We start from the raw sequence: 23,723 nt of genomic DNA, 5'->3' as shown, positions 1-23,723 counted from the left end.
AGTTGCGGTGGAATTGTAATAAGATTTTTTTTAACAGTTAATGTTTTATTGTATTTCATTCGCGGACGGGGGCCGTCGGCGTCCCATTTTGTTGCTACCACACCATCCCCAATATGCTGGGAATGATATCGGCTTTTTGGTTTTACTTAGTCTATGATGATTTGCTTTTTTTTTATATTTAACCTTTAAAACATCTATACCAGCTTTATGAAATACATTGCTTGTAAAATGATTTTCTCTTTAGTATCGTGAACCCCGATACGCGTCTTCACCGTTTCCCGTTGTTCATAGTTGCTTTTGCTTTATTGCTATTAGTTTGGAAAACGAACAGTTATAGATGGCAGAGTGCTATATAAAAATAGTATTTCACTTTCCTTTTTTTCCATTTTAGAGTTTTAAGTAGCAAAACAAAATGAAAATGAAAAAAAAAAACGGAGAGGGAATAAATAAATATTCCGGAAAGGGAGAAACGGATTGCGAATCGGTTAAACTCGGTCCCCTCGGAAGGAGGTAAATGCGCGACGTTACTTTCAAATCGATCGATGCGGTAGGATTGCGTTGTTACATTTCAAACCAACGATTGACAAGGGTGAGAACACATCAAAACGAGTCAAACGAGGGATCGGAAACAGAAGAAAAAAACAAATCTGAAACATACACGGGTACAATCAATAACGTTCTACCCTTCGTTTTTTGTTTTGGTTTACCTACGCCGCGGTACATTTCTTATCACAGAAGGCATGTTTTTGTTTTCCTACTTTTTTGGGCTTTATTATGATTAATACATCTCCTTGTTTTGGTCCTAGTTAAATCTCTGTAGACGTAGGTGCAGTAGTAGATCGTATAGTCTCGCTTTATCGTAGGCTTGAAAATCGTCAAACAAACCACATACCACCTAACGGAATCATTAGTTATGCTACTATACTAGCGGTGTCGACAACCTAGGGGCGTACAAGTGCAAAGAAATAAAAGAGTATCGAGGTTTTATTTCCGAGTGTGTGCAGGAAAGCGTGTATGCATGACTGCGTGTCTTTGTTTAGTGTGCATGGGCGTGTGCACTAGTATGTTTGTGTACGAGGGTGTGTGTGTGTGGAAGGCAAATATGGAATTGGGATTTGTTGATCTCGCTGAACCCGTATCCTTCAGTTTCCCAATAGGCTTAAAGCTACATCTGTGTGTATGATTCCTTTTTTTTTTTTTTGGTTGCAGTTCTTGATTTTGTAACTCCAAACCCAAACGGTGTGCCGATTCCTGCGTGACTGTGTGTAATGCCGCCCCGTTTTTTTTTCTTTTTTTTTAGTTCGTTCGCAAAATGATGGCAAAGAATCAACACGCATTCGAAGAAATATACAATATCTACGTGGTAACGATACAATGGGAGCTATACGAACGATTGAGACCTTAAAGTACATTAAAATAGCATCCTTGCGTGGTGTGTTTGCGTATGTCCGTGTGTGTTTGTGTGTGAATGTTTCCCTTCTCGGGGGGTTTTGATTTCTTTCCCCCAACTTTTGTTTCGATTTAACTACTGTGATCAAGCAACATTGACCATAATGAGCATGTGCGTGTATGGATTATTTATGAAATCTTGTACTTGTACATAAGTGTCGAGAAAAGTGTTGCATCTTTTGTTTTTGCGTTTTGAATTTTTTTTTCTTGCATCACCTTCTTCCTCCTCTTCATTTTTATTTTCCTAGTTGCTAACCTCGCGAACTGCGAACAATGACGAGCGATTGGTGTGTGTGTGTGTGGGGGTGTGTGTTTGTGTGGAGGAGGAAGTAGTTCAATGTAGGGTTAGGTTTTTTTTGTTTTGCGTAACGCACGTCGTGATCCGTCGCACACGCCGTGATACCGTCGTTATCCCACACACAACAAAATAATCATACTCTACGCGAGGGATTTCTCTTTACATATCTTGCTCTTTTACATTTTTTTTTTGGTTATGTTTCACTTATGTTAGAAAATCAGTCTCTGCTCGGGTGATGTATCAATTGTCCACATTGTTATCCTTTACTATATATATATTTTTTATATACGTATGTATCTGTGTATGTGTGTGTGTATGTGTGGGAGTACGTGGTGTACAAGTGGTACGTAGATGGGCGTGTGTATGGTTATATCTATGCTGATCGTAAGGATGACCGTTTAAAAAAGTGTAGAGTGCTCGTGAGAGTGAAATTGCTACTTTTTCGATTCTAACGTTATTTATATGTTTGTTTGTTTGTTTGTTTGTTTGTTTGTTGGTTTGTTTTTCTTTTCATCATCGTTTTTGCTTGTAATAATAATACTTTACATCTTCACAACATACGCAATATGCAACTCGGTAAAAACGATTAGATCAACTGAACACATATAAACATTTGCAAACTTTTTTTTTTGCCATTAGTTAGCGCGCATTTCAATTCGATAGATGTTTATTTAAACGGGGGAGGGACCGTACAATCCTAGTATAGTACCGATTAAAAAGGTTGGGGGAAAAAATCCGAGCTATAATGCACTCGGTTCGGGGTTTGTTTTGCTTTGTTTTTATGTTTATTTTGTTGCCGTTGATGGTTGTTTTTTTTTTTACTCCGGCACGAATCCTCCACTTTCACTGTTCTCTTGTATATTTGCGTGTAGTGTACTAAGGGTATTGCCATTGCGTTGTCCCGTACGGGTGTTCTACCAGGACGCACTGTGCGTGGAGGGGTTATTTGAGTATTTCTGCTTCGCTCCGGATACGTTACGGTTAATGAGCACCTAAGTCGCTCCTTCGGAATGACACGTTGTGGATTTGATGATCTAAATGTTCTAACAATCTTACTCGCAGCTTAGCGAATGCTCCATTCCGTGTGGGTGTGTGTGTGTGTGTGTGTGTGTGTTCTTTTTGTTAGCAACATTAATACACGTCCCGAGCTTTGCCACCGTCGGAGTCGAAAGGGGGTGGGTGCCGGAAAATGGACGCAATCTGGAGGGAAGCGGAGGAGGCACCGGATTTGTCGGGTTTGCCGCTTCAGTCGCTGTTCACCTCCCCGCCGAGCAGCTTGCACTCCGCTTCGGCCGCCCAAGGCTTCGTCCCGTAGCAATCGTGGCTGAGCACGCGCCGCTGGCGTGAGATTTTCCCGTGCTGCCGTGAGTTGGCTCCCAAAGCGGCCGTGTTCGAATCGCACGGCGGAAGTAGTCGCTGGTGCTGCTGCTGTTGTTGCTGCAAACAGCGAGATGGGGGAGAGGAGAGGAGGAAGAGCACAAGCTGGTTAGTGATGAAGACCAGAGTCAGGTGGTCAAACAACTCGATAAGTACGATAAAATAAATTTGTCCCCTTTCCTCCAAGTTCTTGGTCACTCTTTTACAAAGTACTAGGCGCCTCCATTGTGCGCTTATTTTTGAGTCTTCTTTGAGTGTCGTCTAAACGGACGAAAACTATGCGATTGACAACATATTGGTCGCAACATTAGCATCGAAATGCAATCCGGTGGTGGGAAACTACGTATCGTTACTGAAACTTGACAAGCCGTGCTTGTTCAGCATCCATAGCCACCAGGCGCCTCCATCACCTACTGCCTAACACCTTGTCGTCCGGGCGATTCGAAATGTTGACATCGTTCTGCTGCCGCACATTTTGTTCTGTCACTTCACGTGCTGTAGCCTGTTTTTTCATGTTGACTGTGTTTTTTTACAATGTCTATAGAGTTTTCATCATTCCAACACGGTGTGATAAGCTTATTTGATTGATTGATTCATAAAATATGTTTCTTCATTTCTTTGTCAAGTGTCGATAAGACAATGACAAGAAAACGGGAAGATCAGAGTGTAAGAGAAAGCAAGACAGTCTCTTAAAGCCTTTTCCCATCAGGTGTAAATTGGTTCCTGAATAAAGAACACCAAATTTTCAACACGAAAATCATTTTCAACCGAACGAACTTTGTTGCCAACGAATTAAAGTATCTCGATAATAAATTGCAATAAAGGAATGATCACTTTTTAATTATGAAGTTAAACACTTCGAAAAGCTGGTGATGTGCTCTTTTCAGTGCTCAAACGTTGAGCTACTTTACTCAGGTTAGGTCAGGTGAGAGAGAATCACGTACCGCAGCAATGTTTTGGTAGGTGAGCTAGCGGAGCTATTCGAGCGAGTGAGTTCGCTGAGCTACCTCTTTAAGTGAGCTAACTTTCCACCCGCGCCAGAACTAGATCGTTTCAACTGTTCTTACCTTACTGAGTGTGGTGGCAAAGTACGTGCTCTTGCTATCCTCATCGCCCTCCTCCGATTCGTCTTCCTCGTCGATCTGCGACTGCTTGAACTTGATCAGCGGCGAGGAGGACATCTTCGGAGATTCCTTGACGCCGCCACCAGCACTCCCGCTAACACCCTGCGATTCCTCCTCGGGTTGCGGCGCCGATGGTTGCTCCTTCTTGTGGATGGATCGTTCGAGCCGGCGCAAGAACCTGATGGCGAAACGGACGGGGCCCGGTGTAAGAGGGCGGCTCGAGATCGCTGTTGGCGGTGAACAGGCGTCAACCCCTTACCTGATCTGATTGCCTATCGCCTTCAGCCGTCGAATTTTGTGCGACGGCTTTCGTACCTCCTCCGGGACGGGCGCCTTCGGTAGTATCTGGCTAGATATTTCCTGCTTGCGTGCAACGAGAGCAGATTAAAAGAACGGAAAGGTACCGTTAAATCTCGATCTGCGAACGCACACAACCACCGACGTTTGGCAATGGGTGGCCATTAGATAATTTATGCTATGTACGTATGATTTAGACAGGTTTCGCAAACAGTGGACAAATGCTGTAGTAACTAGAAGGCACTACCATTACGCGCAAAATGAACGCTACTCTCACGTACGGCAGGAGCTCCGCATGAACTATACAAAATTGGTAAATTACGCCAGACATATTAACACACACACAAAAAAAAAGGATTTATGCTGCTCTACTGCGTCGTAGTGGGTGCGAACGGGGAAAAAAAGGGAAGGAAGACAAAAAAAAAAAACGGAAACAAATGAAAACCCAAACAGGACAACGAAACAAACGAGTCAATATTGAAGCGACCAGCGTTGCCAGTAACCGTTCGCAACAAGATGCAGGCACTGTAAAGATTAGTTTTTTTTGTTTCTTTTCGACTATTGAAACCATACCAGAGACTACGGTAGTAAAACGGAAATGTTCTATATACACGAAAGTAATGCGATTCGGTTAACGCAAACGGAAGATATCGTACGATACACGAAGAAAGTATAATCGAAAGCGTTAGAGTTATAAACCATACAGAGAAAACGAAGGCTGTCATATGTAACTAGGTTGAAACAAAATGTCACTAGCGAATAAGAGTGGCAACTCGCAACCAACACATCCACGTAAGAACAAGGTATTTTGTACAGGTAACAAATGTATACTCTAGATGAACAGAGATGGCAGCTGCATGAATGGTGGTATGAAAGGTGTGATGCTTGATGCCGTGGGCGACTGTTAACATTAACTACGCAATTATCGTTTCTTGTTTGTTTGTTTGTTAGTTTGCTTCTGTTTGCTTCGTTCAACTATGCTATTCTCCTCGGTCTGTCCGTGTCTGTCCCTTGTGCTAGGCTCGTTCTAATGCATCGGGAAAAAGTGGGAACAAAAGAGGTACGTCGCAGCCTTGGGTGGTCCCGCCGAGCGTTTTCTGAAATGGTAGTCAACGTTTTTCAGACGACGTTGTTGACCTCTGGAGGATACGTGCAATAGCACCAACTACTAGCACTCTGGCTCGTACTGCAAGCGCGACTGAGCTGTTTGACCTAGAGGTGGGCAATACTGTGAATAACCCGATTCGCTGGAAGACTAGCCAGACACACTCATACACATACACACACACACACACACACGCACACACGCGGTGCTACGCTGGCATGTGAGTGCTTTACGCTGACGGAGTTGGAGGTAAATTACGGTTCTCTGCCCCGGTTGCTACATTTGGCGCTTGACATCGCTCTACCTACCTCACCTGTATCGTCACCATAGTCGCACACATCTGCTGATACTTTCGAGGTCGACAGATGTGCCACTCCGCACGGATCTGCAATGAGAAAGAGATAAAAGGGAAAGAGAGAGGGAGGGAGAGAGACAGAGAGAGAGAGAGAATAAAGTGCAGTCAGCGCAGGATGGCCAAATGGGCGGGAAGGCACACGGTTGTGCACGGGAGTTGGGGGAGGGGGGTGTCGCCTCAGCTCACCTCGGCCGGAATAGTGGTGGATACCTTTGATCGCTCGCGTTGCATTCTCGCGCATGGACGTCAACGACTCGGTGGAGGACGAGCTGCTGGCCAGCGGTTGCCGGTGGACACGACGCTTGGGGCTTTTGCGCGCCGTCGGTGCGGTGCTGGGGAACTTGGCCGCCCCGGGCAGCTCCAGCAGCGGCGACGTTGCCTTGGAGGGCGATTGCAGCGAGACGGTCGAGCGGGCGACACGCCGTTCCTTCCTGCGTCCGGCGCTCTTGCGGTGCGAGCTGGTGCCGACACCACCGCCAGCACCCTTGCCGTCCGAGGAGGGAAAGTCGTACAGGCCGTCGGAGTCGGTGAACGGCAGGTGCTGGTCCTTTTTGCCATAGAACATGGACGAGAAGCGCTCCAGGCTGGCGTTGCGCTCACTGCATGAGGGAGAAAGAAGATGGCGTGTGGATTGTTAGAAATTCTACGCTTTTGCACAGAGGTGATGCGTGCCAAGAGCGAAGCACAGCAAAGCACTCTCAGAGAGTGAGAGAGAGAGCGAGTAGCGAACGGAAGAGAGGAGAGAGCGACTCTTCTCTAAGAGCCAGCTCATGTGCTAGCTGCTCGCTCGAGCCGCACACCACTCTAGTCGCCGTACCTCAGCGGACTGTCCGAGCGTGACGAAACGGGTGACAGCTTGTCGCACCCTGCGTCGGATTGGATGACGATGGAGGGTAGCTGCAGCTGGGACATGGCGAGATTCTCCTGGCTGAGGATGTCCTGCCCGCTCTGGATGAGCTCCTTGCCGAGGTAGAGCTCGAGCTCCTTGGCGCTGCGTATTTCGCCCTCCTCGATCTTCTCGTCCAGATGGTCGGTGCCGATCCCCTCGTCGTTCGACTCGAGCAGCGGCTCGTCGGACAGCGTCTCCGAGTCGGAGCGCAGCCGGAAGGAGTGATGATGGTGGCCGAAGCCGGTCGCGGGCCCGGCGGTGGTACCGCCGCCACCCCCGCCACCGGTGGCGCCACTGTCGGCCGATTTTTTCCTCACATTCGAGGATGATTGTCGTCGGTTGTTGATGAGCGAGTGAAAGCCCGAGTAGCCGGGGCCGCCAGCCGGACCTTGGGGGGGGGGGGGATGGGGAATGGGTAACCGATCAGGCGTCGATGTCGTCGATGTTAGTGGACCGAGAGGTGGGACTCTGCTTACCTGACCCCGGTTCGTCGGACTCGTGCGGAAAGAGCGGGTTACTGGAGCCGCACCGACTCGGACCGGGACTCGCCATGCTGGAGTAGCCGGACGAGCTGAGGTTGCTCTCGGACGGAGCGCGATCGCCGCGGATGCACATCGAGAACGGGCTCAGGTAGCACATGCCGGCCGCCCCGCCGCTACCCGGTGGCCCGAGCCCCGCCTGCTTCGGGTGGCCCATCGGATGGGCCGGCGAGGGTATGTCGGCGTCCGACACCACCTCGTTGCTGTTGGAGGTGATCGTTATCATCGGCGGATCGAAGGGCAGATCGAGCGAGGTCGGCTTCTCCCACTGCTTGAGGAATCTATCCCGCGAAGCGTAAGCAGGCGCCGGGGGCGGCAAGAGGGAAAAGTCGTGAACGGAAGAAGAAGATTCATTTTGACCGACCGCTGTGCATGGGAGGTTGGATGAATTTTGATAGCTCGCTATGGCTGCGTGAGGTCGCTCGTCGTGCGCGAATAGCCCTCCGACAGAACCGGCTCACCTTTTCTGGTGGTACTGTTGCTTGCCGCTGCCGGCGTCCGTCCCGTACGGCGACGGCAGGCCGGTATCGAACGGGTGCTGGTTCGCCCGCTGCGGCGGCGGCGACCCGGGCGGAAAGATCACCACCATCGTGCGCTCGCGAGTCGGACTCGGCTGCTGGATGATCAGCTCCGGTATGATCAGATCGCGCGGCCGCTCCGGGCTGCGGTGCTCCGGCGTCGGCGGATGGATGTCGATCGAGACGGTCGGACCGGTCGGCGCACCGTCGACCGTGGTGTCGCTCTGCGACGACGACGAGTAGTCGCACCGACCGGCGTCGTCCGGCGGCGACGGTGGCCTTATTTCGATCGACAGCTGGTGGGGCTTCTGCGTTAGAATGAGGGTTAGGATCAATGCTAGTAGTGTGTTGACGTTTGCTTTACGGGAGCGTGGTACGAGGTGATTCGGTTAGGAGTTGGGCGGGGACAGCTCAAACGGACCGGGCAAGAAGTGTCGGATCTCGATAAGTATGGAGGTGTTGAGAGGAATTTCGATAGACGATTAGACAGTTAGATAAACAGATATTGCAGTCAAGTTTAAAATCATCCTATTCGGGGTTGGGGAATCAAAGAGCATAGGGGCAGGGGGGGGGCAGTGCACCGAACTCGACACGGATGTAGCCAACCAACGGAAGGCTCAATTTCCGTCTCAGTCCAGAAGAGTCGGTATAGAGTATGCGTTCGGAGTATGATGCGATCGGCTCCCAAACACAACCCAACTCACTAGACCGCACTGAGTATATTTGAAGGGCGTGGTAGAAGATGAAGTGCAAACTGAGTCAGAGTGAGTGAGTAAGTCAATTCATTGCACTGAGTGGCACTCACCAAGATGATTTATTCTGGCACTTGACTCAGTAAGAACAATTTTGCCAACTCCGAATGATTTTACGCAGTGAGAATAATTCTATTCAGTGAGAATGAGTTGGCAGAATGCAGAATGATTTAAATCACTCGCAGGGAGTCATGCTGAGTGTGCCAAATCTTTTGAGATTTGTTTGCGATATTACATATATCTTTAGAAGAAGGTACGATGAAACTATTTCACGAGTTGTTAAATTCTTATACCGTTATTAGACTTTCTCTTCTTCTTCTTTTGATCGTTCTAAACGACACTCACTTCGTACGGTTACAGCGTCTGGTCCAAAATTTGGTCGCGCAATTCACGTTTGCGCTTCATCCACCACGGACAAGTGGCATATCACTTAGCACGGACTACTGAGTTGGACGTAGGTAGCTCTTTGAAACGAGTGCAACTCATGCTCCGCCCTCACATCACTACCGGTGCACACTATGCTGGCTAGCGGCCGTAAAACAGGTCGCTTTCTACTAGGCAAGGGACCGCTAGGTTGGAAACAAACAAAGTATGAAATCAAACTTGCACATAGCTTGCAAACCTGATACTAGTAAGGTTCGGTAGCGTTAGACCGGGAAGAACTAAATCCAAGAGGGGAGTGTACTGGTGTAAGATATAGTAGAAGTGCTAGAGAAGTAGTAGCACAAGAAGTAGTAGTGTGATTAGAAATAGAGTAGAAAGAGCGAGCGGGGTTAAAGGTACAGCTATAAAAGAAGAAGAAGCAAATAAAAAAGAAAGAAGAGCAAACAGAAAAAAAAGGAAAAGCCAGAACTCGCCGGAAGTAAACCAGTGTTGGGGCGGCTGTTGCACACTTACGTGGTACTCGTCAAAGCTAGCGTTGAACGTGACGGACATGGACTCGTCGTGCAGGGCCTGCGGCGAGCGGATGGACCGCTGCGGGCGCGGCATGATCGGGGTCAGCGCCGGCGACGGAATCGGCGTCGGCATTTCGCGGATCGGCGACAGACACTTGTTGTTGATGCCATTGCTCGGAATCTCGAGCAGTATGGTCGGCGGATGGAGCTGGCCGGAGCCGCCCGATGAGCTACCGCTGCTGCCGCCGCCGCCGCCACCGCCACCACCACCACCACCACCACTGCCGCCCCCACCGCCGGCCATGGCCGTCGGGGTAGACTTGTGGGCGCTGAGCGCATCCAGCACCGGCACCTCGATCGTGCTCTGCCGGTAGAAGACGGGCGAGTCGGACGCACCGCCGCCGCTCGAGTAGCTGACGGGCGTGTTTTGGTTGGAAGAGGTGGACGAGTCGTCGTCGCCCGGCACGTCGTCCTGCGGGCTGGAGGCGGTCGGCGTGGACGACGGCGAGATGACGATCGACGAGGGCAGCGTGTTGAGCGCGCTGCTGGAAGCGGCGAAGTTCTTGAACATCGCCAGGATGGAGTCGGCGCTGGACACCTTCGGGCGCTGCCGCCGCGCGCTGCTGCGCAGCCCGAAGTCGTGCAGGGCCAGCTCGGAGCTGGACAGCGAGTCGCTGCCCTGGTTCGACGACGTGCTGTGCGGCGACCGGATTTCGTTTGTGCACGGTGACGGCGGCACGGAGTTGGCGCGTGCCGGCACCTCGTTCGGAAGACTTAGCGCACTAGAATGCTTCGCTCCCTGCCGGCAGCGACGGGCGTGGGCGTGGGCGTGAGAAATAAACAGGCTTTCAGTGGATAGCATGGCTGCGCGCCTTGCTGGTGTAGGTGCCGCGGCGGCCATTTTTTTTTTTTTTCTTTTTGTAGGATTTGGCTATTTGCTTTGCTATAGTTAGGGGATGCACACATACACATACACGCACACACACACACACACACACACACACACACACACACACACACAAGCGCATACGATCGAGCTGGGGCGCGTGGACCACACCACGAAACACTACCCAATGCATTTTGGGGAATATAGGCACGAACGGCTCTAGAGCTCTAATCATCGTTGGCAGGTATAGGAACAACCACGACATCAGGAGCACGGCAAGACACACAGGAAAGTGCAACAATGATTCACCACACCACATTCCCGCACATACGCGCGCACACATACACACATACACACGCACACATAACCAATGCTTGTTTTTTTTTTGTATTAGCTATCAATATAGGTACGTATAAATCTCTATGCCGGCATAGACATACATATATACACCGACGTGTATATACACACACACACACACACACACACATTTGAGCAGATTTTCCATATGCTGAATAATAATTGGTAGTACATGTTAACGTCTCGATTGAAACCAATAGATGGATGTCGACGTAATAGAGGATGTGTAGAGTTATGGTAGGTAGGTAGGTAGTTAGGTACGTACGTAGATTACAGAATAAAGCCTAATTTTTACGCTCAACAGCTTGACGTTTGAAGCGGATGATGTACAAAACATAGTTCAAATGTTCAAACTTCGAAAGCAACCAAATGAAAACGTTTCAACCAAAACATGGGAACAGTAATACACGCAGTAGACTATTGAACAGAGTGGTGTGGTATTATCGGTACTGCTCGAGGGGTGAGCTGGTTGCGTGCAGCTACTCACATTTGCCAGGTCTTCCGAGCCGGAGCTCATCTCGGCGGACACCTTACTTAGCAGCCGGGCGAAGGTGACCTTCTTCTCCAGCTTCGGATCGGAGATCTGCCGCACCATCGACGTGACCGACAGCGAGTTCTCCGAGAACGTCGTCTCCTTGAGGCCGGCGGCCTCGGCATCGGCGTAGCTCTGCGCCTTCAGCCGCGTCTCGGACAGCTGTATCAGCTCGCCAAGGCTTACTTGCTACGGTACGGCCCAAAGAAAAGAAGAAGAGAAAGACAAAGGGAGAAAGGAAGGGACGAGAAAACAAAACAGAGAGAGAGAGAGAGACACGTGATGAATCGAATCGGGGCAACGCTCGGTGGATAAAAATTGCGGCTCGAAGTCGACATTCGATAGTCGGCGCGACATTCGACATTCGCGAGAAAAACCAAAACGTTGGCATTCCGAAACTGACTTTGGTGGCTGCGTTCTGGGCGGGCGATACCAGCTGCTGCAGGATCTGCTTCTTCTCGTTGACGTTCTTCTTCGTCGGCGTGGAATTGTTTCGCTTCTTCCGCGGTGACGGAGTGCCTGCAATGGCGCACGCACGGGAGAAGTGGGGGGAAAGGGCGGAGAAAATAAAAGAAACGGTCAGTGCATCAGGGTCCAAGGAAGCTTAGTAGCTTAGTTTTTTGCAAATTTGTATCGACTGTGTGAAGAAGGGAGTAACGGAACAAACTACTGAGAGGTTACTGGCGACTCATGCGTTTGTGGTATGTAGTTGATACAGCTTAAAGTTGCAAAACTACCGGAGGTTGAGAATAAGAAACAATGGAAGAGGACCGTTTCATACAATCACTAGAGAAGGAAAAACAAAACCAGTGAAACTTTACGTTATTAGAACCAGTTCCAATTGATGTAGGAGGAAAAGCGGTACGGCCTTCTAGCAAGCTCTTACGCGAAGGTTCAGCGCGCCATTTCGGCAAGGACCGGCCTGGTCACCATTGCGGCCCCATTGGAAAGGTAACATTTTGTATGAAATTTGGATTCAGCCGATTGGACAACAACAGTGTCGAGCGCTTGCGTGATGGCTTGCGTGTACGCCTACCGACATCTACTGCTGAAACATTCATTCGTGTACAAGCGAAGATACAACCGGGTCCCGTTTTATGTCTAACGTGGAGCAGGTGCGCCAACACAGTGCTTGCCGCTATCACATCAATCTCTACAACGCAAGCTCTCGATAAGGTTCAATTGGATCGCTTTTGCGGTCGGAGGAAGTTGACCAATTCAATAACTGAGCAGATAGAAGGGCCTACAGGTACAGTAAAAGGCACTACGGTGCGAAATGCGTTACGTGGCACCCATTTTAAACTGGGCTTTGTTTGGCAAGCGCACTTCTCTATGGTACAGAACAATACAGCAGTGCAAGGGGCGAACATATAGGGGAAACCGTTCCAATTAGAAAAGGATAATAGTACTCAGCCAGCATCTGTTGACTGTTGAACAGTTTGGCCACAGAGTGTACGTGTGCCATTTTGTCTCTGCACTTGGAAGCGGAAGACCTTAAACAAGTACTACCAATCGGACGTTCTGCAACAGCTGTCTGATAGGATCGTATTCTGGTGTTTAGGCTTTAGGCATTTTGAGCAAGGGGTACACATTGGAACACTTTCCGCTATATCCAGTCTATCGCATATTGGTATTCCTTGTTAAGGGTCCCCAAGGCATACACGGTAGAGGAAGGAATTACTTGGTTTTGCTGAAAAGGGAGCAAGGGGAATACTGTGTAGCAAATACTGGTGACATCGGTCTATCACTGTTTCAGAATTACGTTGCGTGTTGGTGAAGAAAATTTTGTAAAACGATTCCACCGAAATCAAAGAAAAACTGTACAGCGTTAGAGATGAAAGACAGACAGACAGACAGATAGAGAAAGAGAGATAAATATATATATTCATATGTATATTTATATGTATATAAAGGGATGGCGAGATAGGTGAAAAGTGATACAGTGAAACAGAGCGTAAAGCGGAACGAAATGAGCAAGATTCAAAACTGTGAGCAAGGCACTAACAGACACAGCTCGAAAGGTTAGAGATATAGTTTAGCTGTTTTTGGTAGTAGTTTATCACAAGGGTAGGTAGTTTGGTTTTTTTTGTTTGGTGCTATGTTTCGATTTAGTAATTTATCATATGTTTGTCTGTCTTACGTCGAGGAGGGGGCCGTAAGAGATCATCTAAAGAAAATGTTCTAGCGGTAGCCCCTCCAACTTGCTGTGGGCTGCTGAGACTCAATATGGATGGTTTTCTTATACCCAATCGTCCAAAGATCGTCCGGTGCGAGGCGGGCGTGGTGGCATTCGACGAGGGCACGGTTCCGGCGGAAGCTTGCAACTGCTCCCGCAAGGCCGTGTTTAGATGGTGCGGTGGGAACGTGCCTGTGGGGAGAATAAGGGTATCGAGGTTATCCCGGGTGTTGGTGTCAACGACGCTTGAGTATAGGCAAATCAACGACCGTAAGCAACGATCCTTTGGTGACCTTCCTCTCTCTCTCTCTCTCTCTGTCGCTAACGAGATACGCAATTTTCGTGGTGTTAGCAACGCTTTAAATCCCTAACGCCAGTTGTCAGCTTTAGATCAGCTGGTTGATCGCCGGGATTGCACGATCGATGACCCCTGAGGTCGATGGTCGAATGTACTGATAGAGCACAAACAAAGAGATTACAGTGTAGGTTCGCTCGAACAAGCGTTCCTACTAATTCCTTTGAGAACTCGTTAGGACGAAGCCGAACTAGGATGTTGGATTTGTCAAACAATGTCATTTGTTTGGACGTGCAAACGTTTTGAAACGCTTGCTGAGTGAGAGAGAGAGAGAGAGAGAACGAGTGAAAGAGCGCGAGAAAGAGTTAGAGCTACTTAGAGGTAGTACTTCGGTTGATCTGTGTCTCGTCGGCGAGCAGCTTCTCGATCTTCTCCGGGAAGTGGCGCTTGGCACACCAGACCAGCCCGATGACGGCGAGCACGACGAACACCGTGATCAGTCCGAGCCAGAACGGTTCCTGCAGCATCCGCTCCGACAGTGGCTTGTACGGGATGTGCATCATGCGCTTTTCGCAGCGCGGCCCTTCCCACCAGGCGTGGCAGCGGCAGAAGAAGCCACCGTTCTTCTCGAAGCACTCGCCCCGGCTCTCGCAAGGATTGTCGGCGCACGGCTTCTGCCGCTGGTCGCACCGCTGCCCGACGAAGCCCGGCTGGCAGTTGCACTGTCAAGTGAAGATTTACGTTAGAGCGACGCCCCCCGGCTAGCCTGCTCTACCTACCTTGAAGCTGTTGGGCGTGAGCTCGCACTTGCCGAAAAAGCAGGGCTCCAGCTCGCAGATGTTCAGGCCACAGAAGCGCCCGGTGAAGTGGCCGTAGCACTGGCAGAGGCCCCGCTTGTGGCTGGTGATGCACTTGCCGCCGTACTGGCACGGGTTGGGCTTGCAGCTCTCGACCCACTCGTCGGCGTTCGAGATCAGCTTCATCTTGTAGCCGGCGTCCTCCTGCAGGCGCACGGTGGCGTTCAGCCGGATGCCGGTGCCGTTGACGTTGCGCTGCCGGATGTGGATGGTGTTCAGGTAGGAGGTGATGTAGATCGGGGCCGGTTTCGTCAGAGCCGGGTGGCTGCTGCCGCCCGCTTCGCGCAACGCTGCCGCACCGTGACCCAACGGATGGTAGTGTCCGTCCGCGTTCTCCGCCCGTCCACCATCTTCCAGGTCGTCCGGAGAGCTTCCGGCCTTTCCCGCTGCGTGATGCTCACACAAGTGCCACAGCGTACCATTGCTGTCGGTATAGTTGTCATAGATCTACGGCGGCGAAACCAGAGCCCCATGTTAGTCCGTACGGTCTTGACCACCTCACCGCAGGCTTCAGTTATTCTCACCTCAATGAATCCGGTCTGATGGCAACCATGCTGGCTGAAGCCGACTCCGTACAACTCCAACAGGATTACCTCACCAAGAGGCGCGATCAGATGCTGCGTGTAGTCGATCCCGTACGGCATTGTTTGCGGATAGTTGAGCGAGTACAGCATGCCGGTCGTCTTGTTCGACAGCATTAAATACCGCTGCTCGTTTACATGGGCCACTAGGTGTGGAATGAACAACAAATCGACGATGAAATAGCTCCGAGCTGAAACCTCTATTTGCGACTACAATAACTTACGTGTCTTGAAGACCGCTTGAAATCCTTTGCCCCGTGGCATTGCGCCCGTTTTCAACCGTACCACCAGCCGCTCGCCGTTGCTCACGAACACACCGTCGTTGACATGCGACTCGTCCGCGAACGGCTCGAACGGACCGTCGGCGATGTCGACCTGCAGGGTCGCTTCGTGCGCCAGATCGGTGACCAAAAACTCCAGCCAGACGCGGCGCCCGTACGGAGCCTGTATGACGTAGGTGCAGTCGAGGTTGTTCAGCAGAAAGTACGGATAGTTCGGGCTGCGTATCGAACCCTCCTTGGAGGTGATCGTCTGCAGCGGGCAGCCGGAAATGTCGACCGTGCTCCAGGTGGCCGAAAAGCCCGCTCCGCTGATGGAAAAGTCCGAGTGGAAGCGCACGATCGCCTCGTTGCCCGTCGAGATGAAGTTGAACCGTGCCATGTTGACGTCGTGCGAACCGCACCAGCGAACATACGGCAGAAACGACGGGTGCAGCTCGTTGTGGTTCACGTTCGAGCTTGCCAGCAGCGTCGGTGCCATACCGTTCGCCTTCTCCCGCGTCGCACCGTCCGGATCGCTGATACCGTACTCCGCTCCGGAGCTGCTGACGTACCGGATCCTCCGTCGGGGTCCACGGATCTGACGCCCGGTCGAGATGGGCGTCTCCGTTGGCCGTGCGTTGCTCGTCGAAGGAAACGTCTCGAAGTTGGTCTGCTTCTTGTTCACTGGCGTCGCGCCACTGCTACCATTCGCAGCTCCGTGGTACACCTCCGCCACCGGCGCCACGCCGCTCGCTTCGTTCCCCCCAAAGAACGCCGCCGGTGAGCTGGGTACAATCGGGTAGTTCTGAATGCTGATATAGTCGTACAGACACTCATCCTGGTGCTCGAGGTCAAGATTCTGAAACTGAATGATGATGCGGTTGTGCTCCGGGGCGACGATCCGTATCCAGAAGTCCGTCTGCGCTGGGTAGGGGTTCGGATAGCCGGGAGAGAGGATGTGGCCTTCGGTGCCGGTAAGCGTTTGGTTCTTCACCATCGTTTCGTCCAGCTTGGGACGCGGCTTCTTGCAAACGTAGCCGCCAATCATCGAGCACTTCTGGGCCGTCCAGTGCAACCCGGAGGAGATCATCGGCGTCGGTGAGACCTTCCACTGGAGACCCAGGCAGGACGACAGCTTGAGCGTGTCGGACGGCTCTGGCCGTTGCCCGGGAAGCCAGCCCTATCAGTGCGCGAAATAACCATAACACAGTTCGTTTTAAGGGACCGATCCTCCTCCGAAAGCGCCATCGGCGACTTACCTCAAATAACAGCTTCACACCATCTACCCACTCCAGGTTCCCGTTGGTGGTGATTTCTCCTCCAACCCAATACAGTGACCGGGGCGTGTAGTCGATGCTGTTGCGAATGTTCGAGGTGATGAACCTAGAGAACGCGAGAAAAGTGAGGTACCACCTCAATGAGTTGTGTATTGGAGTTGGGGTAGGTTGCCCACTCACCGCTGCTCGTCGGTTGTCGATATGGAAGCCAGCTGGGCACCGATGCCGCGACAAATCTGCTGGGCGGTGGTCCAGTCCACGTCCGGGTACGAGATGATCAGGTAGCAGGAGTTGTTGTACGCCTTGAAGCGCTCATCGTGACACTCCGACGTGACTGGTAGGAGGGTCGGCATTGTGGCAGGCAAGTAAATTCGACAAAAAACACACACACACTATCATCGGCATCGTAGCGAACGCAATTTGGCGCACGGTCAACAATGGTCTGTTACGGAAGCAGTTTGTAGTTTTCTTTTTAGTGTTATGATCTTGTAATCGATGGGATGGAACAATGATCGAATGGCTGTGTGTGTATGTGTGTGTTGACATAGTAAATGAAGTAACTCGAAGCATTTCCAAACACTACTACAGGAAACGGAACGTGTAAGGCAAGGTCGCAAACAGAAGAAAATGGCGCTGAGTTATGGCAACAGCAAAGGTATTTGTTTGATTTTGTGTTGGTTTTGTTTTTGCAATGCATTAAATTCGGTACGCTTAGTCGACATGCAGTAATTATCGCTCTTAGTAGCCATTCCTTGTGCGCTTCAGCAGTGAACACGAAATAAACGAGACAAATCAAGAGCAGTAGATTATAGGTAGTACATCGGTTTGAAAGGGTAACAACGGGAGCAATACACATTAGCAGCATGTTTATACACAAAAAAGTATTTGTTTAAGATCACCTCTGCATCTTATCGAGAACTTAACTCCCGCTGATCAGACGCATCCTACAGCATCCTACATCATACACGAACAGACAGATAATCTTTTACAAATCGCTGCTAAAGTAAGGTGTGAAGGAAACAATGTAAAACCTGCTTCAGGAAGGAACCGCTAACAGCACTAGCACAACGAAATGAAACTCGTCTTCGTTCGCATGCGCAACCCATAAACTAAGAAAAAGAAAAACAAAACGGGGAAGGGGGTCCACAAGAGTTTCAGCTTTTTGGTGGTGTCCTTCAGATGGAAATCTCATTTGTTTTGTTGTTGCTTGTTTGTTTGTTTGTTTGTTTGTTTGTTCGTTCGTTCGTATGTTTGCTTGTTCGTATTATCGGAAAATGTGTTACGACGGAACTGCATTGACGCGTTCCGCAATCCCCTACTGTGTGTCGTCTTCCTTTGTTGCATCTTAAGCGAGGTTCGGTCGCCGCGGATGGTTATGCTTGCGAGACGCGTTTGGTTGTCGGCTTAATCGGGAATCACAGAGCAAAGTTGCGCAAACTAATGAAAATAAGGCAAGCAATCGTAAGAGATATAAGGTATATATATATATATATTGGCTGATGTAATGAACTGATATCAATTTAATTCAGGTAACTAGAGAGCTGAGGTAGTTTTCAGGCAGAGAACTTTGATTGTTTGTTTTGGTTTTTGGTTTGTTTGGTTGAACAGATTGCACTTACCATGTGCCCACGGCCTTCCTATGCATTTGAATATAGGTATTTATATGTATGTATCGTACTATACTTTTGTATATTGTATACGCTTTTGCAGCGCTTACTTCATGGTAGAAAGTTGGGGGGAGGTTCTCAGAAACATATAATGCCTTATCCCTAGCTAGACTAACTGAAACGCGCTTTCTTCTTCGGCCCTATACTGTCCAGTAGATGGCCCTAATATATGGTCCCGCTATTCGCAAAAGCGACAGTGTGTGTGTGGAGGGTTAGGCAGACAGAGAGAGAGAGAGAGAAACACAGAGAGAGCGAGGGAGATAGAGATATAGACAGAGAGATAGTTAAGTGGAGAAAGGATAACATTCTTCTGCTAGGTGCCTTTGCCGCTAAATTCAATCAAAATGGAACTAAGTTGACCTACATAGTACAGTACGCATTAGTGGTTGAGTAGAGAGAACGAGTTTTTGCTTTGCTTCGTACAAATCATACAGTAACGTAGGATGCAGCGGTTGGAGGTGGACTGTCGAGAAGTAACGTAGAGTATTTACTATCGCATGAAGAGAACAGAAGGTTGGTAGGATTTCGGAGCGGGCATAAACATCTTCCGAGAAATGTAACAGTGGTCCCTAGCCCTGGTCGTTCCGGATTCGTAAACTTACCGTTTTCCATCGAGATTTTGGCCTTATAGCCACCGTAGCTGTTGGAGTAGTCGGACACGAAGCGGAGCCCGAGCGTTGGACCGCTGGTCACATAGCGGAGCAGCTTCAGCTTGGTGCTCCAGTCGCCGCAGATTTTCCGCGGAACACTGCCCAGGCTCAGCTCGGGTAGCGGTAGGCTGCTGGTGTAGCGCGAATCGTTCGGCTGCAGCACGATGCTCGGTACGTTGAAGTTGATGTCGCTGCGACGGTCCGGGTGGCTCGCAGCATCACCATTGCTGCCACTTCCGGCGGTAGGGAGGGCCGTGGTTCCACCTTGCTTGGAGTTTTTCCGCCGATGCTGCACGCTGTTTCGGCCGCTGTGGCGTGAGTTGCGAAACCGAAACTGCACCGTGTTGGAGCTGGACACCTTTGGCGACACGTACGGGCCGTCACCGTCGGGCTCTACCAGTTGCAAGTAGTCATAATAGCATCTGCAATCATGAAAAGCGTTACGGTAAGCTGGACCATGCAATAGGGGTTTCGGTGTGCTGCGAGTCTAGCAGTTTCAGGTACGTACAGAGGTTCATTCTCCAGCACCATCTCCTCGAAGTCCAGCACTACCCTGTAGCCGGGCGGGGCCAGAATGAGGGTGTAACAGTCGACACTGTCCGGGTACATCTGAGGGAATCCAGGGCTCCAGATGGTGGTCTTCGACCGTTCGGAGCTCAGCGATACCGTCACGTTGCATTCCGCCTCGTTCCACAGGCGTTCCGGTAGCTCTGTGAGTTACCAATTTAGGAACCAAAGTTCAGAACATCGAAAGTTTCGCCCAAGTTTAGCCAACGTCACCAACAACGCACGAGCTTACCTTCATCCATCATTCGCTCGCAGATGAAATAGTTCCGTGCGTCACAGTTGCGGTCGTTCCACATGTAGGACATCGTCAGCGGGCTCATGGTGGGAGTGGTTTGTCCGCTGCTGGACGCGATCTGAAAGTGGCGACGAATCTCGACGCAATCCTGCCCGCTCAGCCCATCATCGTTTGGCTGGCGGTTGTAATGCTCCTGGTGTACCCATCCTTGAAACCAATCTGACAACGGGACGGAAGGGCCCATTAACCGAGGAATAAACCCCACGCAGCTCTTACAGAGTACTCACTTGTGTAGGAAAATGAAAACTTGTCGTTCCACCTAAAGTCGCCCTCCACTACCAAATCGGACGCTCCGATCCAGTAGGCATTGTCATCCTTGTAGCCCGGGCTGGAGACATGGGTGAAAAGAGCGGGATTGAGTTTGTTATATCGAGAAACTAGTACTCAGGGATAACTCAGGGATAACTTAGGAATCATGCATAATCTTCTGATAAGATGCCATCGTAGCAGTCTTCAATGGTGGTGGGTTGTAATTCTTGACATCAACGAAGCTGTGGACATTCGCAACAGTCTTGCACAGTCTGGGATTCATGCAATTTTGAGCAGTTCCCCTCAAAAGAATCACGACGGAGACAATCACCGTAAATCTCAACTTTATCAATCTGCCTATGTCTAAGGAGTTCACGCACCTATTGAACAGCAGCTGATCGATGAGCTGCTGGTCTTCGCTGGACCGTATGGATACAAGGTGACCACCGAGTTGGTTGCATTCCAGCTCCGCCTCTTGCCACGGAAGTCGCCGCTCGATGGAAGAGATACAGAACTGTGCGGTTGCTATCCAACCAAAGGCACAACGTGAAGTAATGGGTTCGATCGGGTGCGCCCTGTACTCGAACAGAAGAGATGGAGACGACGGCCCGCTGCCAAGCTGTTCGACTGAAGGAGCTGTAGATGTGGGCGAAGATGAGGATGACGATGACGATGACGATGAAGCTGAGTCCGCTCTCCAACTGCCACCACGGTTAATGTCGGCAGGGGTGTCCCATGGCGTCGTCCCAAGCAGGGGCAATTTGGTCACTTTAATGACTAGATTGTTGCTACTCGACAGAAGCGAGTAGCGGGCGGGTTTTGTGCTGCCGTTGATGCAGGACGTCCAGCGTCGGAGACTGTCCTCGTACAGCTCGATCAGCATGCCACCGGTGGAGGAGCAGCGTACCGGTTCTGCCAGCTGCTGTCCCGCGAGCACGGTCTCGAGTGCGATAAGCTCGATGGGTTCGTACCGGGCACCGGAGCCCGAACCGTTGTGTGCTGCCTCCAGCTGCCAGTCGTTCGTCCACAGCTGCAGGGCGATCCGGTAGCCGTACGGTACGTGTATCTTGAAGTAGCAATCTAGCGACGACCGGCTCGGCCCCAGCCGCACCGTGCCGTTCTGATCCTGGAGCGTCATGTTGTAGCAAAAGTCTACGAGTCTATACTGAAGGCTGAACAGTGGCTGGTTGTGCAGGTGCAGTGTTGTATTGCGGTGTGGTTGAAAGTGAAATGCGCGCTCGCTGGCCGGTAGCTCCTCCAGCTTGCCGCACAGTGATATGATTTGATGGGCGTTGTTGCTTGACGTTGTTCGCTCGTCGACGCCGCGCTGACTCGGGTCCGGTACGAACCGAAGGAAGCCCCCGGCACGGCATGGGGTGTTCAGCCGCGTCAATTGCACCAGCAGACCGGGCAGCTCTTCCGGCTGGTCCGCCCGCTGGGACGGGAACGTGACGCTGCAGTCCTGGAAGCCGCTCGGTAGCTGGTGCGATGCGATCGTACCTTGGCCATGCTTCAGAAATAAACTACATTCTATCGAAAGGGAGAAAGACAAGCTGTTAGTACTTCAACCTGTAACGCCTCCGTTACCCTCATCCACCAACCTTCTAAAAGCACCATTGTGTAGATCAATTCGTAAACCACATAGCTAGTCATTGTACGATATAGTATTCTGCAGATGGGAAGACAAAAACAAACCATTGGGAAACCAGAACTTTCCACGCAGCTGTCGAGCTTACCTAAAATAAAGGGTTCTGCTCTGCCGCTGCTGAACCTCCTCGTTGGAACTACTTCTGTTAAACGTGTCACCAAAGCCGACCGTGCTCTGGTAAGCGCTTGTCTTCGGCGGCACGGACCACCTGATAGTCGAGCGCTCATCGAACATAAACTCCTCCTGCCACACATTCCCGGGGCATGCGCGTGCCCTAGCGGCCGAAGTTCGCCGCCGGGAGTCGTCTACCTCGTCGAACTCGATCGAGTTTTGCTCCTCCTCGTCCTCCTCGGTGTCGCGCTCTCGGTTGCTGCGGAGCGACGGTTCGTAGTAGGCCGGAAAGGGCTCACCGAACACAACCCGCTGACCCACCGCCTCCGGTACCGGTTGCTGTTGGTGTCGCTGTTGCTGCCGCGTGGCGAACGTATGATGCAACCAGTCCTTCTCCATATCGTCGATCCAGGTGTTGCGCGGTATGCTGCCTGTGTCGGTCGGTGGCTGCTGGTAGCCGCCGGTGTTTATTTGTCGGCTAGCGAACTCGCTGTAGTCCGTCGCAAACTTTCCGAACGGTAGTGCGTCCGGAGGTGTAGAACCGTGCTGCGGGAACTCCCCGATCAGTGACTCGATGTAGAAGTCACGAATTTCTGTACTCGGCGATCGTCTTACTTCCACTGCGAAGAGGGAGAGAGCAAGAACAAAGAAGAGTAGCTGTGAGTATATCGATTGCGGAACATAGGAGTATCGAAGCGACATAGAATCTTAGCTAGTTCCGACAGGATCTCACAGAGCTCTATCGGTGCTGCCAAGCGGTCATGAAGTCTTGCGTAAGAGATCCACGAGCGCGATACTAGCTTGCATTATTGTGTGAGGTTATGAGATCTGAGAATGTAATGGATAAAGCAGGTCTCTAAAGGTCCTCATATACACTAGCTCGCTAGCCTAGACCCACGCTCTATCTTAATTCTTCATCTAGTAAACCTACCTTTGTAGTCAATTCCTGGTACAATCCCGGTGTAAGTTTCAAGCGCATCGTGGCTCACGTCGATGTAGAAGTTGGAGTCCTCCTCCTCAGGGCTGCGCCTCACCGGGACCACGTGCTCGGACGATTTCAGGTACTCGAGAATGGCGGAATCGCACGGATTGCGTTGCTGCAGCTCCGCTGCCATCTTCGAACCGATTCCATGGCCTTGCGCTGCCGGGTGCGAGTAGAACGAGAAGCGGCTCTCGTCACTGTCTACCAGTGTCTTGTCCCGCGATCCGGCCGGCTCGCCATCTGCTTCATCCTCTTCTTCTTCTTCTTCCTCTCCTTCTCGATCCCGGCCAAGGTCATCTTCCTCTTCCACCTCCTCTTCTTCCACCTCTTCCACCTCCTCCACGCCTCGACTAGCTCGCTCGATCTCTTCTACGTTGTCCACCTCGTCCTCTTCCTCGGTGTCGGTGGTGCGCTGATGCGCGTACCCCCCAAGCTGCCCTCTCGGCATCAGCAGGCTCCCCAGGCTCAGCGGGTTCGGCTTCGACTCAGCTGGCTCCGTACTATCCTTCGGCAAGACCAGCAGCGGTCGGAGCCTCTCCTCAGCCGGTCCGTCCTCGTGGACCGAGTCGGCGAGCAGTGGTGTGCCGAGCCCGGTACCGCCCGGGCTGGACATTTCCGACAGCATGGCCGCACCGGCCAGCGTGCAGTCGCGCACGGTCACCAGCACGACGGCGGCGGCCACCACCAATAGGCCCACACTCTTCATGTTGCCCGCGAACTACTCTATCACTCTA

The 23,723-nt window shown here is 51.1% G+C and overlaps 1 protein-coding gene across 1 annotated transcript; it reads right to left on the bottom strand.

Annotated features, from left to right (window-relative positions):
- Positions 1-1,108: 1,108 nt before the first annotated feature.
- LOC131268999 (uncharacterized) lies at positions 1,109-23,695 on the bottom strand. Its single transcript, XM_058271308.1, has 28 exons — positions 22,939-23,695; positions 21,985-22,627; positions 21,850-21,917; positions 20,989-21,778; positions 20,629-20,943; positions 20,227-20,327; positions 19,937-20,158; positions 19,646-19,847; positions 19,090-19,559; positions 17,001-17,154; positions 16,803-16,926; positions 15,508-16,723; positions 15,227-15,429; positions 14,625-15,149; positions 14,218-14,567; positions 14,155-14,159; positions 13,515-13,742; positions 11,778-11,893; positions 11,330-11,563; positions 9,601-10,398; positions 7,895-8,259; positions 7,371-7,714; positions 6,823-7,282; positions 6,192-6,604; positions 5,959-6,035; positions 4,508-4,608; positions 4,192-4,426; positions 1,109-3,184 (listed from the first exon to the last, which is right to left on the bottom strand). Exons 1-28 carry the CDS (start codon positions 23,693-23,695, stop codon positions 2,993-2,995), a joined length of 9,708 nt encoding a protein of 3,235 aa, XP_058127291.1. The 3' UTR covers positions 1,109-2,992.
- Positions 23,696-23,723: the final 28 nt, after the last annotated feature.

The sequence above is a fragment of the Anopheles coustani genome, chromosome X, assembly GCF_943734705.1.
Source record: "Anopheles coustani chromosome X, idAnoCousDA_361_x.2, whole genome shotgun sequence".
Lineage (NCBI taxonomy): Eukaryota > Metazoa > Arthropoda > Insecta > Diptera > Culicidae > Anopheles > Anopheles coustani.
This window is presented reverse-complemented; position numbering and strand designations above follow the sequence as displayed.

Coding starts and splice junctions, on each gene's coding strand:
- LOC131268999 (XM_058271308.1), bottom strand. CDS start 23,695: ATGAAGAGTGTGGGCCTATTGGTGGTGGCCGCCGCCGTCGTGCTGGTG. Junction 16,927..17,000: donor TCGACAACCGACGAGCAGCG/GTGAGTGGGCAA, acceptor CGCGTTCTCTAG/GTTCATCACCTCGAACATTC. Junction 6,605..6,822: donor CGCTCGGACAGTCCGCTGAG/GTACGGCGACTA, acceptor TCCCTCATGCAG/TGAGCGCAACGCCAGCCTGG.